Source organism: Argentina silus (assembly GCF_951799395.1).
Source record: "Argentina silus genome assembly, chromosome: 1".
NCBI classification, from domain to species: Eukaryota; Metazoa; Chordata; class Actinopteri; order Argentiniformes; family Argentinidae; genus Argentina; species Argentina silus.
Window position 1 is genome coordinate 36,615,638 of NC_139655.1, and position 27,263 is coordinate 36,642,900.

At 40.7% G+C, this 27,263-nt stretch overlaps 1 protein-coding gene across 3 annotated transcripts; it reads left to right on the forward strand.

Annotated features, from left to right (window-relative positions):
* Positions 1-928: 928 nt before the first annotated feature.
* Positions 929-27,263, forward strand: basp1 (brain abundant, membrane attached signal protein 1). 3 transcript variants are annotated; one of them, XM_083697224.1, is made up of 2 exons: positions 929-968; positions 25,279-27,263. In XM_083697224.1, exon 2 carries the CDS (start codon positions 25,294-25,296, stop codon positions 25,981-25,983), a length of 690 nt encoding a protein of 229 aa, XP_083553350.1. In that variant the 5' UTR covers positions 929-968; positions 25,279-25,293; the 3' UTR covers positions 25,984-27,263. The 3 variants fall into 3 exon arrangements, with proteins under 3 accessions (XP_083553350.1, XP_083553349.1, XP_083553348.1); XM_083697223.1 differs by lacking the exon at positions 929-968 and adding an exon at positions 1,321-1,381; XM_083697222.1 differs by lacking the exon at positions 929-968 and adding an exon at positions 5,555-5,646.

Consider the following 27,263-nt stretch of genomic DNA (forward strand, 5'->3'; position numbering starts at 1 on the left):
TATCAACAAGGAAACGCTTCAAATTCATACATTTCCCCATTCCTTTGGGTAATAAGTAATAGGTTTATGAATTATACAATTACCCTACCCTATCATCACCTTAGAAAATGCATGTCAATAACTCCTTATCTTTCACCTACCAAATGCTATCAATGTTAACAATTGTGTTTAATCATTTCAAAAACGTACCTAGGCTACAAATAGCTCCCCATCAACCAACAGTTCAACAACATTCTGTAATCACAAATGAAATAGGTCATCAGTAACATAACATGTGGCCTGGCAGACAGGGGAGAATAGATTACTGTAAATGTTTATGTTGGCACTTTTTGTGTTCTACAGTAATGCAATTGTTATTGTTGTTGTAACTACCTGCTTGATTTTGAATATATCACTACGTGTACATCAAACATTGTTTTTCTGCTGAGTGAAATTCATACTTTTTTCATCTGCAATCTCCAACCTGCAATGCATATTAATGGTTATAGTTAATATTTCGTGTGTCATTATGAAATTGTGGATAAAGGATACTGTTTTCATGCACTGATTTGCTTTTGTGACATATATTCTAAGTTTTGAGAGTTATAGTGCATTTTGCTAAAGAAGCAAAATGCATGTTTTGAAAAACGTGTGAATTGTTTAGGGGTACGTGTTAACTGTTTAGGGGTACGTGTTAGCTGTTTCGGGGTATGTGTTAACTGTTTAGGGGTACGTGTTAACTGTTGTGCTCAAGCAATCGAGAAAAACTATAACTGTGCCAAGTGGCAGGGGGCGCATGGAGTCAGGGAAGGATATAACATGATGCGACTAGCCTAGAAAACATTCCCACGAAGACGCCACATAACACACATTTAAGGAAAGGTTATCACCATTGCAATTGGCATATTGCCATAGGCTACGCAATAGCTGGGATCTTTGGAAAACTAATTGGCTACCGATAGCCCACTAAAGAGCGTTGAAAAACAAATGTAAGCTATAAAACTACTTTTCGGATAACATCATCCATGCCTCCTACTATCTTCAGACAAGTTAATGATATATTTGTTATAAATATGACATTTTCATGATGAAACATGATGAATGAAAGATGATAATCGTATGGGATGTGTAGCTCCGCTCAAGGCTGTCGGAGATCTCTTCACGTGCGCAGCTACGCCGCGCGCCCAGATGAGCGCGAGAATGGAGTGAACCGTGTGTGTGTGTGTGTGTGCGCGCGCGCGCGCGTGTGTGTGCGTACGTGCGCGCGGCGCCGGAGAAATGCAGAGCGAGCCAGGCAGAACGCTAACGTAATAGGCACAAGCCACCACGCGCACAGGCGAAGCCGCTTGAACATACACACCAGCCACTCACTGCAAGGAGCTTTGTAACTTCACCTCCAACGGTAAGACATTATATCACAACTGATTATTATTTTTTTGTAATGATTAACGATTTTGAAAGTGCCGTTTTTCTTTTTTTTTAGAGCAGTTTTATTTTCTGGGGGTGAATTTTCGCTTTTCACCTATCCATTTGGGTAGCTGGGAGCGCACGTTGGATAAATGGGTTTATTTGAAAGAAATGAACACTTCTGAGCTAATAGGCACGATAACTACTATGTTCACAAAACCTAGAAACAAGTGAATGACTTCGTTTGCAATAAAATTGTGACATACACCCCCCATGTCGTTTTAGAGAAAATTGTCAGGATAAATTAAGGGGTGTGTTCTCTTTCTTGTGCACAATGTCTGAAGAAATAGCACATTCACTCCAAACAAGTATTTTCATTAATTGTTAATGCATGTTTTATATGTTTGATGATTAGACATTTTGAAGAGCGATATGCATAAAACATTGTTCATTTGGTGAGGCACACAATGTATAGGCTAATTTCGGGCTCCAAATTAGACAAACCAATTGTAGAGAAAACCAAACTTTTCTGGAGATTGTGGTTTGCTCCAAATACTGTATAAATAGAAATCATAGTAATTCCAGAAATAAGAGTATTCGCCCCACCTCTTTGTGTCTGTGTGGAGGTGTGACACATTTGGCTGCGCTACATGTAACAGACACGCACACACACACACACACACACACACACACACACACACACACACACACACACACACACACACACACACACACACACACACACAGAGACACACACACTCACACACACACACACACACGTTCTTGGCCTGTTATCGTCAGATAGTAAGACAACTAAATGGGTGATTTATTAATATTATATTCCATGTCTTGAATGTGCTCTACTAAAAGGAGATGGGGGGGTGGGGGTGCACCTGAATACGTTTCCTTTGGTAAGACGTCTCTTGCATCATACATCACACATTTTATTTCATACAATATTTCGTCAAATATTCTTATACCATTTGTCTTGGTCATAACAACATAAATCACCAACCCGCTTGGATTGGAGTGAAACTTCGATTAATAATGGCTAGGTCCTTTGTTTCCATGAGACGCATGCGCAGTACGTTTAGGGTGTGGATGCGCGATATTCCACCTTGCTTATCAATCGCCTGTAGTGTGAAACGGTATCGCCGTTGTACAGATGATAGTTTATTTCTGATGAAAAATACTATCGTACAAAATTAATAGGAAATAAACGCTCTGGGTTCTCCTATCATAGATGTGGGGATGCTGTAGGTTAGACCATAGCTGGGATGTGACGATATATATATTTATATATATATTTTTTTTAATTTGTGAGTGTGGGAATGACAGAAATATCAACTTTATGTAGGATCATTCTATGAACTAACGCACGGCTTGAACATAACATCTAAGGGTGAGAAACATAGAAGCCGGTTTGCTTTAATTTCGGCTGTACCATTTCCTCTGCACTTGTCTTGCAGCCTACCTGACAATTCAACCCTGTACAGAATACCGGCAGGATGGGAATAATACTGTAGGGTACCAATCGGAGACGACCTGTCATGATATCTTAGTGATTTGACGATGTTACGAAATGACAGTTAAGTGACTCATCCTATAAGGTGACACAGTGTTTACTGTAGATATCATGTAACTCGCATTTGTTCTCTTATGGTTCCAATGGGAAATAATTGGAAAAATAAACCCTTTGCTTATTGATTCGCCGCATTGATACATTGTAAGCCATAATCAATGGACTATTCGGTTGAGGTGATATGCTCAGAACATTCTAAATCTGTTGCCGGTGGAATGGGCCTGACTGTTTCTGCATTAGAAGATTCAGTTCCGAGAAGGAAGCAAATCATTACATAACAAATGTCATCTTTGTTGAACTGCAAGAGAACGGGATTATGCGTATCACATTCATATAGTACCGTTTCTGTTTTAATTAAAATCAACCAAAAGGACCGGTGTGACCATAAATACATTAAAAAAAGATCAATCATTTGTATTTCCTTCTAGACAATAAACATTCTTACCTGTAGGCTATCAATCATGTATCTGTGTTACTATAACAGGCGTACAATTATGCCACCTGTAGCATTCAAGTGCTACCCTTAAAGTGTCTCATATTGTAACCTTTTTCATAAGTCATGGGATCATTAAGGTGACCAGTAAGGCATTTTGTGTCATGTTTCCACACCTCCTACTGGTTAGATTGTGTGAGGCTGGTTGAATTTGCAGCCTTCAATGCTGGTGCAATTTAAGGAACATGAAAAGTACAGTACCTATGAAATCTAATCTAAGGAAGCAATAGCCTAGATGCCAGTAACATGAAGGAGTGCATATGTCTTGTCAAAGGACCAAAACTCTCTATGGACTGATTTGATCTCTAATTGGATCTTTGGCTTGGATTTATTCGAATAAAATTCAGATTTGTACCCTGCAGGTAGCTATGTAGTAAGCCTTGCACAGATGAGCCCATAGGGCAGCATCTCCCGGTTCTGTAACATGATGCAGCTTGATGGAATACACCCCCTCACTCAATTGGAGGGTCTTCTGCAGGTTGTAAAATGAAAAAAAAAGGCAATTTAGCTAAAATAAATGTTCCAATTTGCCTTCCTAAGACTATTTGGACGTAGACCTTTTTATAAAAGAGGAAGTGTGTAACTATGAATAGGCTATGAGGCCTTAGGGATTCTTGAAACCAATGTTAATCATGTCAAACTATTTATATAATTTGTTCATATATAAACAATGAACAGATTGTGCACTGTGGTAAATCTAACTCTCTGTCCCTGTTAAATGTGGAAATAAAAATGCATGGTTAAAGTAAGTCATCATTTACACCCTGTACAGTCATGCTTGAAACATAACAGCAATGCAACATGTCCTCCTCCTCAGCTCCTTATACCGGAGTACCATCTGTTGTACAACACCACTTCTTCCAAGAAATGGTGACTCAAATCAGAAACTGACAATCTGATACATTACCAAAAAAATTGAAGCATGAACTAGTAGTGGATATGTTACTTAACATCTGCAAGAATGCTAACATGTATTTACAGAGGAGAATAAAGATAAAAGCTGGAGTAAAATGGAAATATAATCTTGTTCTTCAGCTGTAAATTAGGCAGTTGAGTTTTATTCTGAAAATACTGGGCACTAAACACTGTAGAGACACATGTGTAGAGATGCTTGGCTGCAATCATGTAAGAAGTGATATACAGTGTAAACCAATGTAGGTGTTCCTTCTCCTAGCGCCCATGCTGGGGTTTTAGACGAGTCCTAGTTATGTCAGCATTCATCTAGTGGAGGAGAGTGGGTGCAGAGGAGAATATTACAACAATTTCCTTTTTTCCCCTTATAGAACAAGATTCAATCAAAGGCTTGTCAGAAACCTTTTTAACTGTGTGTGTGTCAGTAGAGGCTGATGGAAGGAGAAATTGGAGGATGGGCTCATTGTAATGCATAGAATGGAATTAGGAATGGTATCAAACGTGTGATTGATACATTCCTCATTCATTCCATGCATTACAATGTGCCCGTCCTCCAATTTCTACCTCCACCAGCCTCCCTTGGTGAGTGTGCATGCGTGCGTGTGTGTGTGTGCGCGCGTGCGTGCGTGTTTGTATGAGGGTGGAGTGTATAGATGTGCATGTGCCAGAGAGAGATCGTTGTGTGTCTTGAATATGGAAGATGTGTGTGGTGTGGTTCCCAGAAAGAGAGAGAGAGAGAGAGAGAGAGAGAGAGAGAGAGACAGAGAGAGACAGAGAGAGAGAGAGAGTGTGTGTGTCTATGTGCATGCATGCCTGTGTGCATGCGTGCGTGCGCGCATGCAGTCGTGTGTGTGGAAGTAGGGGAAGTAGGGGAGATCAGGACAAACAGATCAGGACAAACCTGAGAGTATTTATTCCCGTGAATGTGCAGTATGCATGACTGTGTGTGTATCCTACAGTGTGTGTTGTGGTCTTAACCCCTCTGGGCCCTCTATTGTGACTGAGGCCAGCGGACGTCCGCCACGTCAGGTCGGCTTTGCCCTCGTCTGCCCCGTCGCTGCCCACTCAACCACTCCACCACACAGTGACAGGGTCAGGGAGATGCAGCGCTGATAGAGCCAGCCCAGCCAGACAGTCAGACAGTCAGACAGTCAGACAGAGGGAGGATGGATTGGATGGAACGGGAGGGAGGACACAGTCTGGGTAGCAAGGCAGTAGGCCTAAGGGACTGACATTCAAAATGGGAGACGTGTGGGGACGTGCAACCTGGGGGGTGAGTCTTTGTGGCAAATGATGCCAGCCGTGGGATACATGTCCCATTTCATTTGGTTCTGCATAGTTAATTTGGCTCCAGACATTGACAGGGATGTTTTTGAAACTTAATAGCTGGATGTATTCAGGGATAGTTTTCTTTATATTCATTGCTTCAGACCATTCATTGGTTCAAACATTGCAAATAATGTCAGAACCCTATTTTTTGCTGGGTAGTCTACTGAGGTATTAATTGACGTTGAGCCATATCTGCATCTGGGTAATAGCAGTGGGCCTAAGGGACAAAGCAGTGGTGTATGGGACAGAAGGGTGATTGAGATGGTAGCAGCTGTGGGCTTCGTCTGCAGTGGTATTGATTGACAGAGGAGATCTTGCAACTGGACTCTTAACCACTCAAATGTAATGTCTAATACTGCCTAACCACTAGCCCTATCTATAACTAGGATTATAATTATATTTACATTATATTATATTTGGATGTTTAATATATGTGTATCATCCTAGTCAAAAATAGGTGAGGGGGGGGGGGTCCAAAATGACGACTCACATTGTATATTTGCCGGCAATTTTATGTGCAAAATCGCTTGTAATTAGTTTCCCATATTTTAGTTTTTAGACTAGGGGTACAATGAACTGCTTCATCTAGGCTAATTTGTGACTTCAGATGTGCGGATATGCTTCTTGATGGACGCTGCAGCAGACGGTATTGCATTGACCTCCATGTGTGCATTTACTGTCTAAAAAGTCTAAAAACTAGTCTAAAAACAATATCCTCTTCAACTACCTTCAAGCGATTTTGCGGTTAGAGTTGTCTTCAAAGACCCGATGTGAGTCATGTTTAGGCTGATGGGAGCTTTGAAACTAAATCCCTCCAACCTGGCCTGCCTACCAAAAATGCAAAATGAAGGTATTCAAATAGTGCCCCTGACACATCTCATGCGAACCTAGAGGTGACTAAAATTGATTTGTATAACAATCTATTGATTTGTTTGTATTGGAGGAACACCTCCCTAGAAATGATATATTTGTTTGATAAACCATGCTGATAATTGTCGTAAGAGTTCGTAAGAGGTCGTAATACTTAATTTGCATAATGACTGTCGCTTCGCGACCAGGTTTCTGTCTCTCTGTTGTTTTGGTTACACGGGTCAACTTTTGTTTAGCAATGAATGCAAATAGCAGGATTTTCCTTCTGTTTTCTTTTTTTTTGCCTACACTAACCAAAGTGACATTAGTCAAAAAAGTCAAAGAACCCAGGCTCACAAGCATTTCCTCTAATTATAATTCAGTTGAGGCCATAACAAAAACATAAAAGCAAGATGATGATTACTTGACTGGAGAGTCATCAAAATGCACAGGCAGGGGATTTGACAGGGTATCTCTGCTTAAAGTCCTGGTCAGAGCAGAATGCATCTTGGGATATAGATGATGCCTGCTTTAAGTCCTAGTCAGAGCAGAATGCATCTTGGGATATAGATGATGCCTGCTTGTAGGATTATTGACAGGAAGATAACACCTAATCAAGATGGCCTATTCACTATAATGTCTTGTCCTGTTTGTGCTATCATGTACCTGCCCTATGTGATCTTTCTAGTCTTGTTGTAATCTATTTTAGAAGTATCTTTTTCATCTGTGCTGTATTAAAAAGTTTGAAAGGCACCTAATAATAATTTTAAAAAGTATTATAATTATTATAATTATTATTATTATAACCCTAGCTGTCACAATTGTTTGTAAGGCTCTCTTCGAAGTGACAGGGGACAATCTACCCACAAGGCTCATCTTGGGAGCAGCTTTGAGTCCATTTTAGGTCTTCTTCTAGGTCTTTAGGTTTACTATGTGGTTTATTATGTCTTATTTAAAATGTATGAGCGCTACTCTTTCTCAAAATGGCCGCCATGCACCATTAAGGTGACTGCTGCTGTTTGGTGGTAAGATGATATAAAGCACATACATGAAAAGGCCCCATTATCATATTCAATGGACATACAACAAGCTTTTCAACTAAATTAATCACCATCTTTTTTCACTCTGTGCTTCTATAGTGCAATAGCTTTTGGTTGGTAACACTATGACCCTTAACTATAGTTTTGGGCCCGAAAATAACCCATCTTCACGCTGTGCCACCTTTGATGCCAGTGCGTCATCAAGGGATTTCTCCCCTCCCTGTTGGCATTCCATCGACCTGTATGAATGGGAGGTGGTAGCTGGGCTTCCCATGGACTCTCGCTAGCGACAACCAATCAGGCGCTGCTGACAGCATGTCTTCTGCTGGACACAGGTAGAACTGGCCAATACGGTTCTGGCCAATACTTGTTCCACCTGGCCTCACAGTAGCAGCTGAGATGCAGTATATTTAGAGCCTGGAATTAAAAGACAGATTGAATGTTGTACTATAACATGTCATTATAATGTGGATTGGAAGTGCCATTGGAAGTGAATAGATCACCTAGCGGTTGCCGCTCGTGTCTGAAACCCACTCTAGTGTGTCGTGATGCCAAATTGCAGACATTATGCTGAATAAATGTTTACAGATAGACATTATGGTTCCATGAAAATACATATAACACCCTTTATGGTCACTACTTTGCATCATACCCTACATGGGCTAGTTTCTCATACTGCACTAGATACAACAATCACCATTCCCATAGCATTGACATTTGCATACAGTACTACAATCCCCCAGTGCTTCAATGCAAATTATTGTTTGCTATGATATGTTTCACCATCACAGTGCATGATACATATATCATCAATACACCACAATGGACAGAGGATTCCAATACATGTTGGTATGTTTTAAATTTTCTGACAGAAAAGGCTGCATTGATACAAGTGTAAAACAAACTGGTAGATTGGACTAATGGAGAAGCTGTTTGACAGATTGCGTAGACTGCAGTACATTGCATGATTTAGTAGACTCTAAGGCAGGTTGCCAGATTGAGCATATTCTGAGGGTTGCCAGCACGAATGGCAATACGTAATGTGTAATGCAGTACAGATCTTGTAGCTACAGGAGTTGACTGTATTCAATTTCCATGCTTATTTTATTCTCAATAACCTTTTTGCACCTTTCCTTTTCTAGAGAATGAGATATGTCAAATATCCTTGAGTTATTCATGGTCAGTCTTTAAGTGCTAAATAGTCCATACAGCTGGATCTGTTTTCCATATACAATAAGTCAACAGATATGGGCTTTAGCTTGAGGAGCGATCGTTTAAGGGTCTCTGTGGGCATACAAACACCACCTCTGTTTGGAGCTCCACTCATGCAAAATATTTGATTGTTTTGACAAGTGGCAATGTGTAGATCTATCTAACTATCTATCTGTCTTTCTATCTGTCTTTCTGTCTGACTCTCTGTCTGTTCAAAATGTGAGGATGTCATCTTTTGAGATGACATCCTGACATTTAAAGACGTGTTGGACGTCAAACTGAGGGATGCTGCTGTTGGGAAAGGAACGGTGTTTGCCTTATAAACGCTGGTTGTTCTTTCACCGCAGTCCAATGGGATGCAATCTGGAAAAACACAAATTCAACATCAAAATGTGTAAGGTATACAATTATCCAATTGAAGGCCTTGCACAGGGCCTACATCACACCACACAGGCTGAAAAGGATGAACTAAAGCGTGTCATGGTTGCAGTGAGGTTGGTACACTAATGCATCTGTTCTGTAACTGTCCGGACATTAGAAGAAGAAGAAATAGTCATATAACACAATCCTTAAAGTGTGCAAACATGCCTGCTTTAGCAAAGATACCTGGCTAAGGGACTTCCTGGACCTATTATCTATGGAATGAGCGACCTTGTCCCTACAAGACTATGACCACAGACTAGATGGACTCTGGGACATTATTAGATCGCATATTGACCATAACGATAGAGCATAGCCAGTATAATACTTGTATATTAAGCGTGATATACAAGTATTATAGGCTTGCTATCTATTGTGTGTTCAATGTTTGTCATTGTTGTGTTGTCTTATTTGTAGTTGAAATAGCAAAAAAAAATTAAATAGCAAAATGGATGCCATCATTTTACAATCGATATTGGCTGCTGAGCCGCTCTGTTGCCACCAGTGCCCCGATAAGCACTTAATGGCTGGGTAGGCCAGTGCATTGTCCCTCCTGTCATGATTGCGGCATATCTGTGTGTTTGTTTCAAAGACAAAGAGTGATTCTGCATTTGAATGGTTTGTCCTGTCTTCTCTGTCATAGAAACAGAATCTCCTCATTTGAAATACCTTGTCCCTGACCTGAGCCCTCCACAAATATCTCAATTTATAATGGTTTACCTAGGTTCCTCTCGTATATTTAACCATTATCCTTTGGATCAACAAAATGGTTCTTCCCACTTTCATATCACAAGAGAACATGAAGTATTCTTTTTCAATGCCATTACGCCATAACTGTAAGCCAAATTAAGTTAGCAAGTTCATTGAGTTCACAGTAGTTACAGTGGGAAAGGAAATAAATACAATAAATTAAGTTATGGAAATATGTATTGGCTCTGCTCCTAGATAAATGGTGGAAATTACAAAAACACAATAAAAAATAAACAAGCAAACTGAAATGATGGCTGAATATTGTTTTGCCAAGTGAGGGCTTGAGATTGTTTGATAAGACAATGCAGTACAGACTTTATCCTACTTATTTCTAACTTCAGCTTTCAATCTGATAGGAACACTTCCAGTGTGATAATACTCAGTAATCTAGTGTAGATTTGTGGAGGCTACAGCTTGACATATACAAGGTGATAAATTACCATGATTTGACTGGGGGGTGGGCCACGCTTTAGGACCCCATCTGTGTCATAGACAAACATTGCATGAGCTGGTGTTCTAGTCAGGCACTGTCACAGACACCCATGGCTGATCCCAATGTGGGACTGTCCTAAATCCTGTGTTTGTTTAAGCACTGTTAACATTGTTACTGATGGTAATACTGCCAAACACATAGCCCTAATGATTTACTGCATTGCTCCTCGACACATGTCCTTATTTTGAGCTCTGCTTAAGGCGACATGTTTAAGACACCATAAACAACCACACAATGGTCTAATGGTCTTGGTCTATGGAGCCAAGCTGTTCTTTGTGTGTGTGTGTGTGTGTGTGTGTGTGTGTGTGTGTGTGTGTGTGTGTGTGTGTGTGTGTGTGTGTGTGTGTGTGTGTGTGTGTGTGTTGAATATGGAACCAGTGCTCCTAGGCTTTGTGAATAACAGTAATTAAGTTGATATATAGATATGGGATATCCATTGATAGGATATCTTATTTGTCCAGACAAAGACTTGAAACCCAAGTATGCTCTACTCAACCCAACAGTACACAGTGCCACTCTAATGCAAGTGCCTAGGTGCATTTGATGTATGCGTCTCCTCTTGTCATCTTGGTGTGCTGTGGGCCTACTATACATCGATTTCTGCTCCCTAGTATCTTACAGAACTCTCCTCTCAAATCCTCAAATAATTAATAATGGCTGAGATGTAGTCTTTAGGAAACATAATACATGATATTTGTAAAGAACAGTTTAATTCATGATTCTTATGGTATTTAGTTGTTCTCTCTAAGTCAGTTAGTGTGGATTTATTGTCAATTCCAAAGTTTATGTTTTGATGGTCGCTGTTAGCGTTTTAGCTGTTCCTGAGCAGGGCTGTTGGAGGGAGTCTTGCTGCTGGTCATACAAATGTACCTGTCTTTGTAGCAGTCGATACTGACTCAGAGGTAGTTTGGTTGAAGACCACAGTCTTAGCTTTGGATGATCCCAAAGTTTCCTAGAATCCATATAATTCATGCCTTGTTCATGTGTATTTTACAATTCATGACTAATTCAATTGACATTAGCTTGTACTGAATTGAAGGTGCTTCTAAGTCTGAGTACATAGTAGAAACTTTGGATAAATAACATCGCACTCCATTGGCTGTATTGGTTCTCAATGATAGGTAATGATTGGTATAACAACATTAGAATATTCACTTGTGACCATTGGAGCTTTAGTCCCTTATGACATTAAAACAAGTAATGGTAGACTCATTTTCGGTATGTTGAAAATGAAATACTGTACAAAGTATCACACTCCTGACAGCAGTCAGATCAAATATTACAGCAAATAATGTGGTTAACTTATTATACTTAATATACTTATTGGGGAAAAAAACAACAAAACTAAACATTTTCACAATGATCAATGAGGTGTTTAAACAACTGACTCACCACTACGCTTTTTACTATTTAAAATACTATATAAAATTATTGCATCCAAAAGAATGTTCACCATATGGGGCATTGGACAATCACAACTATGCAGATTTTGTCGTGAGGAAACCGTTTTGGTATTGCCCCCTTGTGTCTGACTTTTGGTCTAAGGTTCAGGAATGGCTGGCAAAAAACAATATTCATCTAAAAATTACAAAAAGCACTATTGGGTGACTTAGTATCTGAGTATCTAGTCATACTCTTAGCAAAAATACTAATTTTCTGCTTAAAATCTGTGCAGGCTGTTTCAGGAACTATGTGAGATATCGCAGTACAAGTACCTAGTAGATAGAATATATTTGTCATAATAATAAATATATTTGTTAGAATAAATAAAACCAACATAAAAGTACTTAGGTCCCATGATGGTGGGGTGGCTGGGCAAAAAATAAATAAATAAATACTTATAATTATAATGATAATGTTATTTTCATGTCCTCCAATTAGGGGAGGGTTGGGGCAGGGATGGTAATAAAAAAAGTAATGATAGACTCACATCAGGGGAGAAATCCTGATGAGACTCAAAATGGAGACTGCAGAGGATGCAGACTATTTAGCTGACCATTGTTTATGACTAAAGTCTTATGTTTGGGCTATGTCATGTTGCCATGCTGCTAGTAAACCTATGTTGACATTTGACCCCTCTTTTCTGTCCACCAACATGAGAACTATTGTACATCTAAGACTCTACTACTAAGAAACCATATTCCACTACAACTATGATAACTACTATACACTCAGTCGAAACAAAGCAAATAATGATCAGCATCTCTACGATGCAATGATGTCTCTAAAGATGCTTATCTCAAGCATAAGATAGACTGCCATGCTGAAAGAGTCAATTCTTCATGGGGAAGTAAGTCATTAGGGAAATGGAGACAGACTGCTGCAGAGCTAGAAAGGGACATTCATTCTTCCTCTCCACATCTGCTTTGCTGGCTTGGAAAACTTTGCTGCCATCATCCATCTTACACAGCAAGTGCTGAAATGCTGACTAAAAACCACTTCTGCCATTACAGCTGTTTAAGGGAAAACAGCCAATCTACAGTCTACTATAAAGCCAGGCAGACGATTCCAATCGACGAGAGGGTCTTATCAGTGGCGGCTGCACGATTGAGCTAGGACCTAGGTTTAAATGAGGTCTTAAATGTACACTTGGATTGACACTGTTTTAGTCTGACCAATGCTTACTTATAGCTCAGGGGCATCCCAATCCCCAAAATCAAAAATAATAGATGTAGACACTCTCACTCGCCTTGGTTGACAGCCAATCAAAAATGCGTTCTACTAAAGGGTGCATGCTGTGAGAGGAGGGCAGTGTATAAGCCTGCCTAATATCAGTCTATCAGCATGTTGTTGGTAGTCATGTTTAATACAGGGGGTTTTATAAATAGGGAGACTATAGAGAAGTATTATTGATAAGAGAGAGAACCATTTCAACTGTGTTAACACCGTAGGCCTACTCGATGTGAATCTTGACTCTCTGCTCTGAAATATGTGCCCTTGATACATGGCTGTATTAAACTGACACAGGCTAGCGGGGGTTTTCCCAGTGTTGTGGCTCGACAAGCGAACTGCTGTTGAAAAATGTTGCTGAAATAATGTCGAATTGCATGAAATGCGCTTACAGAAGACCACATTTTCCTGGAAAAAGACTCAAATCAGCCCAAATTATGATTTATGATATACATTTTTGCGCCAATGATTCCGCCAGGTAGGCTACCATTGATGGTAAGGGTATAGGTTACTGTATAATTGATAATAAAGTAATTTGCCTAAACTTGCACTTGCAATGAATTGTAGTCTAAGTAATTATTATTATTATTATTTTTTAATAATTTGTTGTTGTAGGGTTGCCTACACAGAAAAATAAACAATTGCAATTTGCTTTTTCTGATTTCTGACATGAGATCTTTGATATAGCCTGACATGTATGAGCTTTAATGTTGGTCTGGAATAGGCTACAGTCATGTATAAACAGACATTATCTTCAAAAAAGCTTAATACACTCATAGGAAAAATGGTTCAATATGGAAACAACCATGCTTTCATACATACAGTATATGGCACCCCTAAGATTCACCCCCAGATTCTATATTGCTGCTACATTCTGTTGGCTTTACAGAGCTCAGAATGTCAACAGAGTTGTGGGTAGATGGTATACAGCTACAAATGGAAGTCTGGTAATCTTGTGACTTTTACTTTGTCATGAAAAACAAAATGAAAAACAAAGCGTTCTACTGGCGTCACCCTATTTTCTGCACGCACACTGTCGACAGCTTTCATGAAAACATACTTTGTTGGCTAGCTAGCTAGCTACAGCTTCCAAGGAACATTCACACAATCCTTTTTAAAGATGTGGTTTAACTGTAGCGAGACTGACATCAAGTACACAACTTTGTGATTGAGGATTGCAGTTAGTTCGCCTTGCACTGAAAACCTAATGTTGAGTGTAGATGTTTGGTTTACACACAACTTCATAGGGAGAATGAATTCTCCATGGTAGTGGTACATAGTAGAATGCATGAAGAGTTTCATAGGTATGTATGCAGGGGTTTCAATGCTATGTGTTTGAAAGCTAAAATGAAAGCTAGACAACATAAAACACTGGTGCCTTCTTGATTTAAATTTCACCTGATTGAGTTCTGTCTTGCAAGGAATTTTAGCCTACAGTGTCTTTTTGAGCTTGAACTCAATATTGTAATTCTTAAATGTAATTCATGACTCACGCTAGAACACAAATTCTGACACCCTGTGTCCATATAAATGAGGACAGTTTTTCAGAGGCGCTATCTCTTTAAATGAGAATGTTTGGCTGTGTTTACATTTAGCTTACCAGGGCCCCTTCTTGTTTTCTTTATGGCAACCTTGAAGCTGAGTGATTGCTGTATATGTTAGCAGAGAGCCCAACTCTGGAGTGTCAAAGGTCGCATATTTCTCAGACAGACTGTCCAGAGCACTCATTAATATACTCTCAGAGTGCTGTGTATGTGTGTGTGTGTGTGTGTGTGTGTGTGTGTCTGTGTGTGTGTGTGTGTGTGTGTGTGTGTGTGTGTGTTTGCCTCTCCTGCTGCTGTGGCCTTCTGTGGGAAAGCGGGAATAGGGATAGGGAGCTATCATGAGGGCTCGGAATTTGGTGTTTATGCTGCTCTGAGGTAACAAACACACAGGGAGACAAACACACACACACACACACACACACACGCACACACACACACACACACACACACACACACACACACCCTTTGATCTATTAGCTGAGGTGTTTTTTGCAATATTTAAAACAACCAATCAACGTTGGGGCTGGGGCACCAGATGGCCGACTGCACACTGTTCAAAAATCCGAGCAACAGCCCATAGCCACGGGGTTCAGATGGCCAATAGCTTTTCCAATAATCCAGAATCAGTAGCTAAAACCTACCGCCATGGGGTTTGATCCCCGATAAGCCTTCCCAAGTGTCAGAATCCCAGTTTATCACACAACAACTCCCTGATCCCACTAAGCCATCTCCATACACAGTATCCCTGTCAAGGTCCTCACTCTTCTCCTATTCAGATTCCTGGCATTGCGACAGTGATGCATGTTTATATGCCGGATGTGCTCCTTGTCTCTCTGTCAATGCCTTGGCACACTGTGCATCTCACACTAACAGAGATACATGAAGAGACTTAACATGGCTCAATCCCTCAATAGACAGGAGTCTCATAGAGTCGTATAGGAACAATACACTGTGAAGCTGTGTATGTGGATCAGGATATGGTCGTTTTTTTTTGCACAGCAATTTCCTTTTATGGTATCTACCATATGCTGTGCATGTGTACCTGCATACGCATGTGGAAACACGCACACATATGAATGGTTGTACACAAACACCAATATTCAGCACACACACCCACACCCACACCCACACCCACACCCACACCCACAGCCACACCCACACCCACACCCACACCCACACCCACACCCACACCCACACCCACACACGTCTATTTAGAGAGATACGCGCGCACCTTTTCAAAATGGGAATTCTAAATCCTTCCTTCATTCTATATGCTGTTGTATTACTTTAATCATCGAGCCGCATCCAAAGACCAATATACCGTTGGGCGGTTTTCTACTTTCAACAGCTGCTTTTTAAATGCGTTGCAGCTATCCATTAAACCAATAGGCAGAGAGCAACGTATAGTAATGAGCAGGCTTTCCCCCATGCCTTTAATGTACAATGTGTACTTAAGATAAAGATAGCATTACTTCAGTTCACTCTCTGATCTCTGTCCTAACTCTTTTCTGTTTACTCTAGTGGATCGAACTACCGCTCCATATCGTAAATGTCACGTATAGCCTCTTATTGTACTGTATGTTTCAAAGACTCTCTCTTCTTTCCCGGGCATACATACAATGATTGCTTCTTTGTGTTGCTAGTCACGGAGGTCAATACTGTTGTCATGGTGTTGCTGCAAACATAATGGTGTTTGCCTATAGATTCTAGCTGTTCTAATACTGTAAACAGCTCCAGGTAATTTATCTGTGCATTTCCTACAGGCTCGTTCATCAGGCTTGAAGCGCCGGGCTTTGAGCACTGGCTAGCCGCTAATTAGCCTTGGCACGCACTGGAATCACTGTGGAAACCTGGCTATTGTCTCCCATGACACCTTAATGAAACTATCTAAATAAATAAAGGTTAAATAAAACAAATAAAACAATGCTCATGTACTTATATTTAATCTAATTGAAGTATATTTGTAGTATACATGCCAGTGACACACTTCTAGTATGCCTCATACTATTTGACAATAGCTTTGAATATGATTCAGATTACATTTTAAGTGTGGTGAAAGGACACCTCAAATAATGTCTTGCATGTATTCTTTAGTATACTCAAAATACTAAAATCAAGTATACTTAATTTTCCGTTTCGGATGAGCCAGCAGTCCAGGGGCATTTTTTGGATGGACATCAGACGTTGTTTTTTTCAGCTTTTGGTCATAGCTGATCCTCGAAGAATCCTTTTTTCTGGCCTGCATGCAGAATATTTTATCTTATATATCTTACGCTGACACGTTGGAACTGATTCATGGGGGTGCTTGATGAGGTGAAGCACAGAACTGTGGTTGATTTCACCTCTATTTGCCCTATTTGATCTTCAAAGGGTTTCCCAATGAAGGGATTGCATGGCATTTATTTCCTGAATTGACATGAGCTGAAATGGAAAGAACACCCAACTACTGAATGTATCACACATAGTGTATAATGATACGGAGTCAGTCCTCATGCCACAGACTTCACACCCAAGGGACCCAGTAGGCAGGTTGGATCATGTCCTTGAGCTACAGCTGGAGCTCGAAAAACATCCATTACATGTGAGATGCGCCATCTGAAGCTCTCCATTTGAACAGGTGATGGGCCCGTCCGCCATTTTGGCTTTGTTAGTGCAGCTACAGTACATGTTATGCCAGAGCTATAAGGTGTCAACAACAGACTCCAATGTGCAACGGCTCAGCGGCACTCAGGGAGCAATAATGTCTAAGAGAATCTTGCCATGTGAAATAATTATCATGCTGATACGGTCGGTTGGTTTTGTCTAACAGCATTACCTAACAGATAGCCTAGTCTGTGTCATTAAAACTGTGTAACTACTCACTCTAAAACAGTATCGGTCAGATTGTGGTTGACTACTGTTGCCAGCAAACAGCTGCTATACGAGGCATTATTGCATCCTTTATATTCAACCAATTTGAAGAGATAGTCAGTATTGTGTATTGGCCATGGCAGGAATCAAATGTGGGTCCTTATGCATCGATCTGATCATCTACAGTTCCTGCCAAATGCTGCAGTCTCTTCAGCAATAGCATTGATTGGAAAATGTCTGTATTGCCATTTTCAGTGTATTAAACATATAATTCTGTCAAAAACAAAACGTCTAATACTTTGTCAACCGTAATGTAAAATTTGTCAGTTTTCAGTTATCAAATAAAATGCTCTGTTCTGTTTTAAACGTACTAAATACGTGGACTTATTTCCTGACAGATGCGTGAGTAGCTGCCTCTCGCTGTCAACAGTGCAGCAGTTGTTATTGACGAGGGTCTGGCCTACTGAACATCAGACGTCCCTTCCTATTGGATAGGGTGTCAGAGGAGCATGCGACAGAGAAACAGGAAAACTAGTTCCTAGCTCTGGTCCAGGGCTTATGTGTGGCTTGCTGACACTAAGGCTTCCTTCAGCAAGTCACACGCATCCCTGGACCAGAGCTAGCTAGTCCTATACTCTAATTTCCATTGAAAGTGTGATTTAGTCCAAAACTACTATAGGTTTAATCTGTGTCTGGGTAACCATCCCTATATGCTGTAGCCTTCTATCCCATTGTCATGCAATAGTCTAGCAAATGGAGAACAGTCTTGTTTTGGAGAACAGAATTTAGAAAGTGCTTTGTATGTACAATGTATTCACTAGCAGTATGTTAAACTATTAAATTGACACATAATGCACTGCAGAAAATGCACATAAGTAATCTAAATAATTACAATGAATAACGAAAAAACTAATCTGATTCTCCCTTATCTCTTCCTGCCATAAGCACTTGTAATGATAAGACATAATACAAGTGGATCAGGAGTATGATTTTGTCTCTTTTCCTATGGCGGCCAACTTTATGACAGCTTACCAAATCCCAAGGATAAAGGTTATGCAGCTGCCTCGTGGGAGAGGATTTTCAGAATGAAATGCCAAAGAACCAAGTGGGACCGAGATTGTAGTTCATGCATTTTCATTTCACTTCAGCGGTTAGTTGTTTGCCATTCATTTCTCTGCGTCAACAAAGCATTTAGGACGATTTTGCATTCAATAAGCAGCTCTCAAAGTGCTTTGAGCGAAAATTCAATGCTTGCTCACTCACTCTCATCTTTACTGAGTTCGTTCTTTGACTCCTAAACAGCCTCTGAACACAGGCAATTCTTTCTCAGCGGCCATTTTGATCAATAGCTATTTCCAGCTAAGGAGTTAGCCCCTGCTCTGTCAAATTGGGAATTGATCCACTAAACACCGATGAATTGTGTGTGTATTCAGTCTTGGGCCAAAGCAAACAGTTCAATTCATCCTGTTTAAATGCATAGTATGGGTATGTGGCGTTTTTCAATGTTATAGCAACAATATGTGTTGGATGTGAAGCACAGAAAGTGATGCAAGTTGATTAACCAAATTAATGTGGTACAACGGTTGTGAGAGTATTGTTTTTGAACATAAATTTTTTTTGTTGGATTGAAATTGTTATTTGATGGTTGTTGGTTAGTTACATGCTGGTTGGAATTAACAGTTTATTAGATGTGATGGTTATTTTTCAACGTTGACTTAAGGTTGTCATTTAATGCTCATCATCTAACGTTGCTGCATGATTGCACATGGGTTGAAAATGTATCAGAACATTTCACAGTTGCAAATAATAGTTTTTAAAATGTTGCCTATTTATGTACATTTCCAACTAAAACTTCCGAACCAAATGGATACTTAGGCACAAGAAAAAAGTTTGATCTGTTGTAGTTTTCCCCTTTGTATTATAATCTGGGAATAATATTTTGAGAAATCAATGTAAAGCTGTAAGAAGCAAGACTGATAATGAATTAAATTAGCACTACACATTCCAGTAACTTTTCAGTCTGGTTAGGAATGCAGCTGTAGGAGTGTAGCCTAATACAATAGGCCTATAGCGAATTTGGGAATAATATATTGTTAGTGAAGTCTGTTATGCAGCATTATTTAATACAGACACTTGGCTGATATCAATATGGAAACCATAGTTCTGTAACCTAGGTTAATAGCCAATCGCATTTGTTACCAAACTATTTGGTTGTGCAAATATTTTGTCTTAGCCTCTTGGTGAAATTTGTGTTCAAAGTAAAGGCATCTTGTATCAATACAGAGTTAGTACGATAGTAGCCTAATGGCGCCCACATTATTTTTCTCTTTGGTCACAGAAGGTGATCGCACAAAGAGGAAAGCCCTCCACTATATTGTTATTTTTTAGTACCTTTTCTGCCTTTGTCAGGATTCATCTTTCCAGCAAATGGTCCGTTTAGTCTTTGCTTAACATCTCAGCACTGTTTTCATTGAGTCATTGCACATTAAACTGTCTGTACTGTATGGCCCGCGGATACTGCTCTTTATGACTTAGGAGGGGGTTTGTGTGCATCTTCATGAAACAACTACAAATGTGTTTAGTAACTGCATTAAGTAACCAAACATAAGACTCAAGTCATGAGAAATGGTGGCAATGAGGTAATTAGCAATAATCACCCTTTTTTTTTTACGTGACATACTTATATAACCAACGTCATTCTTTTCTATTCATTATTATCTATTCAACTATTTCATTTGCCACATATGTATCTGTACCTTCAAATGCCAAAGCACTGAGCTCTGAGCTAATCAAATTGGAAATGTAAATGACCAAAGTCACACAAGTTAATTACCTGGTTCGTGCCAAATCAGTGTAGCCTATCTGTAGAGTTAAACATTGACTTAGTTTCTAGCTGAATATGTGAAGCACTGTCAACAGAGGTGCCAACATCTAAAACCAGTATCCCAGCGCTGGCAGTGACTTCCCAGCATCCTTTGCTCCTATCCCTCTGATTGAGCATCGAAAGACCGTGTGGAGGTTTTTTTGTGATTGGGCCAAATTTTCTGCTCCAGTTTTCCAGCCTCCACTTCCACTCGGCTCTGTGCACATCCCTGATTTAGTGAGTAAAACAGAACCTCTTAAATCATCCAGCTGGAGGGAGTAGAGGGAAGCACTTATGTAATACAGTACATTGTACTGTTACATTCATGTTTAAGTGACATAGGGCATTGAGTTCACCTGAGTTTCGAATGCTCCAATAATTAGATTGATGTCAGGATGGAAACCTTTGATGAAATGCCTATAGGTACATGGATTATTTGCTTTGGTGAGTTCCTGATAGAGATGCATTAGGGTTAAGACCCGGCGCTTTCCTTTGACCATACATTTGTGTTGTCTTTCATCCTTGTCAGGCAAAAGCTATTTGTCGCTGGGTCGACATTGTAAAAAACAGTGTGTATAATTAATTTAATCATTTATTTCACTATTATCCCAGGTAATCTTTCGGGAATGTCCATATTGCCTTTTCGATTAGTACTTGTCATGCTAGTCTTGTACCCGTAGGTTTACATGGCCTTTAATTTAATTTCACATTGCATTCCATGTATTACAAAGCAGATTTCATTCCCCTTCTCCCTCTGTTTCCTTGCCTCATTGGACAAACACACACACACACACACACACACACACACACACACACACACACACACACACACACACACACACACACACACACACACACACACACACACCTGGGAGGATTATATCCCTGGTTCTCTTCTGTACTCAGCAGTTACTAGAAGCCATGACCCCTCCTCCTTGGTACTGAGTTGGTATCAGAGCTGAGTTGGCAACAACATGATTGATTATCCAACAGTGGCTCTCTTTTAAAAATGCTCTATTTCATATAACATTGGTGATCGAAACCTGCTTTATCTCTGGTTTGTCATTCTAAATGAGCAAGTGTGATACCCTCAATACTATTAGGAATGCTGCATCAGACCCTGTGTATGTATTGTTTTCTTTTATTTTATCTTTCCCTTCTCCAGCCCTCTATCAATCAATCACTCTCTCTCTTCCACCTACCTCTTCTTTCCCACTCCCCCCTCCTCTCACTGTTGTACTTACTGTATAATTTATATCTTTCACACTGTTCCTGTTTCTTCCTGCCTCACTCACTCCATCTCTCTCTATTATTTACCTGTCTCGCTCCCCCTCTCTGACTGGTTTCCCTCTATCACCCTCTTTGGGTCTCTACGTCTCCCTCTCTGTCTGTCACTCCTCGGTCTGCCTGAGTTTCTCTCGTTTTGTCTTTTTCTGTCTAACTCTCTATTTGCTACCTGTCTTTCTGTCCCTCCCTTTGTGCCTGCCCCCCCCCCCCCCCCCCTCTCTCTCTCTCTCTCTCTCTCTCTCTCTCACACTCTCTCTCTCTCTCTGGTCCGGGGCAGATGGACCTCGCTCGAGGAGGCCTCAGGGTACCAGTAATCCGGGGCTGTAGCATGGGGGCGGCTTCTTTCACCGGTGGTCATGACTTGCTGAAGGTCAACGCTGTCATTCTTAGACCTTAGACTTCAATGTCATTTCATTGAACCAACTGTGTCGTAATCCAGTCGGATAAGAAATACAATGGACCTAACCTAATATTAACACAAATGCACAGAGCTTTTTCAACCTATTATGGGCCCCCCACCTGCAGTGCTTCTTCAAGTTTCCTAGGGAACTGTGAAACAAACTGCTTTCCCAATAGGATGTAATTCATAATGTAGACTACGGGTGACATTTTCACAGCATGAAAAGGGATGCTATTGTCAAGACACCTTGCGCCACTTCCAAATACTCATATTTAAGAACCAGTTCCCATGGATGTCTACTGTGAAGTGTATTCTGAAATAAATGTTAATTTCACAATGTTTCATTTCAACATTTTGGAGTCTTACAGAGTTGTTTGACACTACCATCACTATATTGCACTGTCAAAATGTAGTCATTACTGTGATGACACAATCCCAAAACAGTTTGCTCTCTACCCTAACCTTCAAGCTTCTCATATGGTGGCCTTCCAGTTCAGTCAAGTGAAGATGACATTAATGCGTATGTTTTAGCTGCCCCCATGACCTCAGTGACCATTTTGAGATTATATGTGGCGCTGATTGGATTATGCACTCAAGTACTCATGGGATCAGTGATTAACCCCAACTGCTCTTAGCACAGCAATTCCACATTTGACAGTCAGTGATCATCCACATAGAGGTTTGTGTTAGTGGTGTGTCATAAAAGTTATGATGTTGTTTTAATTATTACTATTGCTAAACAGTAATGTAGGGAATTCATGCAAAACGTGTTTAGACCTCTTTATTCTGTCTGTGGTGGCTACTGTTTGCAGGTTAAATTGAGTCTTTTGTTTCTGCATGGGAGCATTTCCTCTACTTCATGTTCTCCTGGTCCTGCTCCAGCCCTGCAAACACTAAACCACATGTACTGCAGAAAGAGAGGCTGTCTTTGTGAAGATAACTCATTGTGTGGTAGAATGATTGTGAGGCATTGTGGCCACATAAGCTGCAAGTCAAATGGTGCAGGGTGGAAAAGGGATGCCATTGTCATCTGTATTAAGCCGTGATAGGAACGGCAGTCTTGGCAAAACACTCAGTGTGGACATTCAGAGGGACTCGTATGACAATGGTATACTGTAGGTTGCTGGGAAGTAAAGATTGTCAAAATTGCCTCAAAACCGACTTGAACTCGGGACGTTTGGGTTGCAAGTCTTGGTTATATGTCCTCCCCCACCCACAACCTACCACCTAGCGAACTAATGTTCCTTTTGTAGTCCTCTACCGGTTGTTATTGCCTGATACATGCACATATGCTTTGCTGGTAACTACTACAGTGTGCAGGCACACATATCCTATAAGTGACTGGCCTGGGTTAACCCTAAGCCAAATGTTAACATAACATTGCACACACAGTTCAAAGGCTTTTTTGCAGCATGTCAATTGTACAGTGATATCCTCAATATTTCTTCAACTTCTTTCACGGACTTCACTTTTGATTTTAACTCATGATTTGCTTAACTTCCTTGTGAGGTTCCCATCAATCAACAAATGCAATTGGGCCTGGCACTTATTTCAATTCCATAATCTTATCATCTTAAATTGCGAGCTGACTTCTGCGCCACACCTGTACAAGTCTGTTGGATGTGCACACATGATCTGGCTGTGTTGGGGAGTAGTTCCACTACATGTTGCTAAACTATTAGTTTAACTACATTTAGCTGTAGCTTGGTGGGAGTTAAACTGAATTCAAATCTTAGTTATGTAACTACTTTGCCATGTAGCACTACATTTCCCCCTACAAAATAAAATAAATAAATAAATAGTAATTTAACTATTATTCCAGCCCTTGAACTTCAAATGTTCCTACTATTTATTCCCTCACTGCTTTCCGTCTCCCCACTTTGCTCCACCTCACCTGTTTTTATCTTTCTCAGTGATTTCAGAGTATTTCGGTTGTTCAGTTTCTGTCATATGGACTAGTCATCTTTCAGTAACTGACTCTTGTGTGTTGGACAAAGTAGTTGACGATGTGTTGGACGATGTACTGAACTACTTTTTCAAAGTAGCTTTAGTTTGAAAAACGATATTTCTCTCAAGGGTAGCTTTAGTGTAGTTCAACTTCTTACCTTGTTTCCCCAACACTGCTGTCTAGAGCGGTTTTAGATATTGAAATCCTCTCCTCTGTAGCAGAGACAGATGGTCATCACCCATGGATTCAGGCTCAATAGAGTCGTAAATGACAGAGAAGGTCAGGAGCCTGCAGGTCTGTGTTCAGATCAGACAGATATGACAGATATGACCCCTGCACCGCCCTCCTATCCCAGTCAGTAATCCACAATCAGACTTATTTGTGCATTGGCAAGGTTTTTGGTAACCCTGCATCTGTACCATCCATCATCAAGTTTGGTTTACACTGTCATGATGTAAAACAGGTGTAATTCTCTCTTTTGTTATGACGACTGTTTTTTCCAGCTAAGTTTTCTCTACATACAGTACATATATGTATTATGACTGTTATGATGGAGATATACTGTACCAATACTACCATGACATGTATCAAGATAGTGTTATGACATTTAAATAGATTGATACTAGGTTCATCTTCACCGTAATTTACAAATAAAGACATACTATATATTCATAATTCGCACTTATCTGGGCCAATGTTTCACCAATTAAAAGTGGATGCGATAAATGTGTGTGAGAGGAATGTATAGTTTCGCATCATCTATTGTTGGCGGCAATTCAATGAGCTTGCTGCAATAATCTTGAAAGGCACTTCAGGGGCTATTTGATACAGTAGGAGTGTTGCCGCGGTAACATATATTTTAATTTCCACACACTCTTGGTGCCTGAGCTGTGAGAGCACTTTTTGCATACTCAATGAAGGGACAGTAATCTAACAGGGAAGTAATACCACTCTGAGAAGCTCTGAAAATAGCATTTTGGAAACAGAAGATGAATGTCAAACAAAAAATCCCTCCTTTGGCTGCATACTTGATTTCTGATGTAACATGATGCTGATCTAGTCTTGGTAACCATGATTTATAGTATTGGTCACCATGATTTATAGTGTTGGTCACCATGATCTATAGCTCAATTCAATCACACCTGCTTTACAGAATTAATCAATATAATCAATGTTCAATATTTTCTTCTGGAATATCACCAATGGACTTTACAGAGTCTAAATACATCTCTCTTTCTCTTCTCTTTCAGAGGCTAGAGGCAAAAATGGGAGGCAAGCTCAGCAAAAAGAAGAAGGGATACAATGTAAATGATGAGAAGGCCAAAGACAAGGACGCGAAAGCAGAGGGAGCATCGGCCGAGGATAACGAAGCCCAGAAAGACAACAAGGATGAAGCTCCTGCCGCCACCGAGACCACTGAGGTAGCCAATGACGCAGCTGCAAAGGATGCGCCAGCGGCCGACGCCACAACGACCAAGGAGGAAAACAAGAACGCCGCCCCCGCTGCAAAGGAGCCAGAGAAACCCGCAGCCAATGCCGAGCCTAAAGCAGATGCGCCCAAGAGCGCGGAACCTGCTGCCACCAAAGTCGAGGAGAAACCGGCCGCCCCCGCCCCCGCTAAGGAGCCAGCCCCTGCTGCTAAAGAATCCGCCCCAGCCCCGGAGGTCAAGGCCCAGGCGCCCGCTCCACCGTCCGCTCAGGCTGAGAGCAAAGAAGAGGCCGACCCCAAAAAGACTGAAGCCCCTGTGGCTCCAGCGGTCAAAGCTGAGGCGGCCCCTGCCCCCGAGTCCAAGCCTACAGAAGCAGCAGCTGCTGCTCCAGCCAAGGAGGCCGCCCCAGCCCCTAGTTCAACACCGGCTGCTGCCGTTGCCGAGCCTGCTGTACCAGTCAAGGAGGCCAACGCCACAGAGGCAACAGTTCCAAGCAAGGATCAAACCGTAGCAGTTCAAGATTAATGGACAGCTTCTTTTAAGGAAAAAAAAAAACCTAAAACAACAACAATGAAGATAAAAGAGAAAACATGTTTTAAATAGCCCACCCACATTAAGATAATAATAATAACAATAATAATAATAATTGTAATGATGATGATGATCTTGATGATTTGTAGGAAAAGGGGGATTGTGACAACAACCATAAGAAGGTTGCTGCTGTTGCCAATAATTATTATTACTATTATTATTGTTACAGTTTCTATTTTTTTCTGCTGTAGTATTTAAACTTTGATACAAGTCTGTGTCAACCATATGCCCCTCCATTCCACATCCATCATTTGTCACTCCATACATTTATGGGATTCAACCTGACTCCATCTCACCCACGGTTGGTCCTCTTCGGAGGCTTCTGTGGTCAGGGACCATACATGTACGTACATTCCCCTGGACAGTCTGTGCTGCGGATGTCATATGGAAAACAAAATGGAAAACATTTAGTTGAATCTATCTACCAGCTGGACACGCACTCTGTCTGTCCCTTTTTCTAATTCCCTCCCTACCCCATCCCTCTACCCCCCCCAAAGTACTGTGTTCTCCACTACACCTGCCATCTCAGTTTTGGCGCCGTTGAGTTGTGGTTCCACCCTTTGTTGTCCCCATAGTCTGCAGCTTTTTGGTATTTTTGGGTTGTTTGCGGTGAATGTGGTTGCTCTGTTACTTGCTGCCTGTTTTCCCACAGGTTCACATCCACCTTTTTCAGACTGTCAGAGTTGAGAGGGACTTGAGAAAAAATCCTGAGAAAGCCTAGAAGCTTCAGAGACAGACTTTCCTATAGAGACATGATGGTATGATATTTCTTGATACTAACTGTACATTCTTAGACATATGAAGATGTCGTAAGAATTTCTTGCACCACTTAGACACCTTCTTAGATTTTCTAAGAATAACCTTAGATGTAGGTGATCTGAGTGGTTTTTAGAATTTCTAAAACTTTCTTAGAAATTCTGAAAGCTTTGTAGACGGTTTCAGACATTCTAGTACTGGAACATTCTTGGAGGTTCCAGATTCACAGACACCAGGAATTCTCAGTTCCTTCTGACTGCAGCATAGTCTGTCTCTCTTCCTTAACCCTTTGACTATATCTTATTTGAATTTAAGAAGACATATCTACTGTGTTTTTAATCAGGGTAGCTCAATGGCTCTCGGTGTATAGCCCAAAGAGGCACAGAGGTGCAATACATTCCCACTAAAAGAAGGGATTCTATCCAGCCGACAACAGTAATAGAGTTGTCTGGGGGGGG

Bases quoted from the DNA above. Each gene is read 5' to 3' on its own strand.
- basp1 (XM_083697222.1), top strand. From the start codon at position 5,614: ATGGGAGACGTGTGGGGACGTGCAACCTGGGGG. The intron at 5,647-25,278 runs GTGAGTCTTTGT...CTTCTCTTTCAG, and splicing joins GGGGACGTGCAACCTGGGGG to AGGCTAGAGGCAAAAATGGG.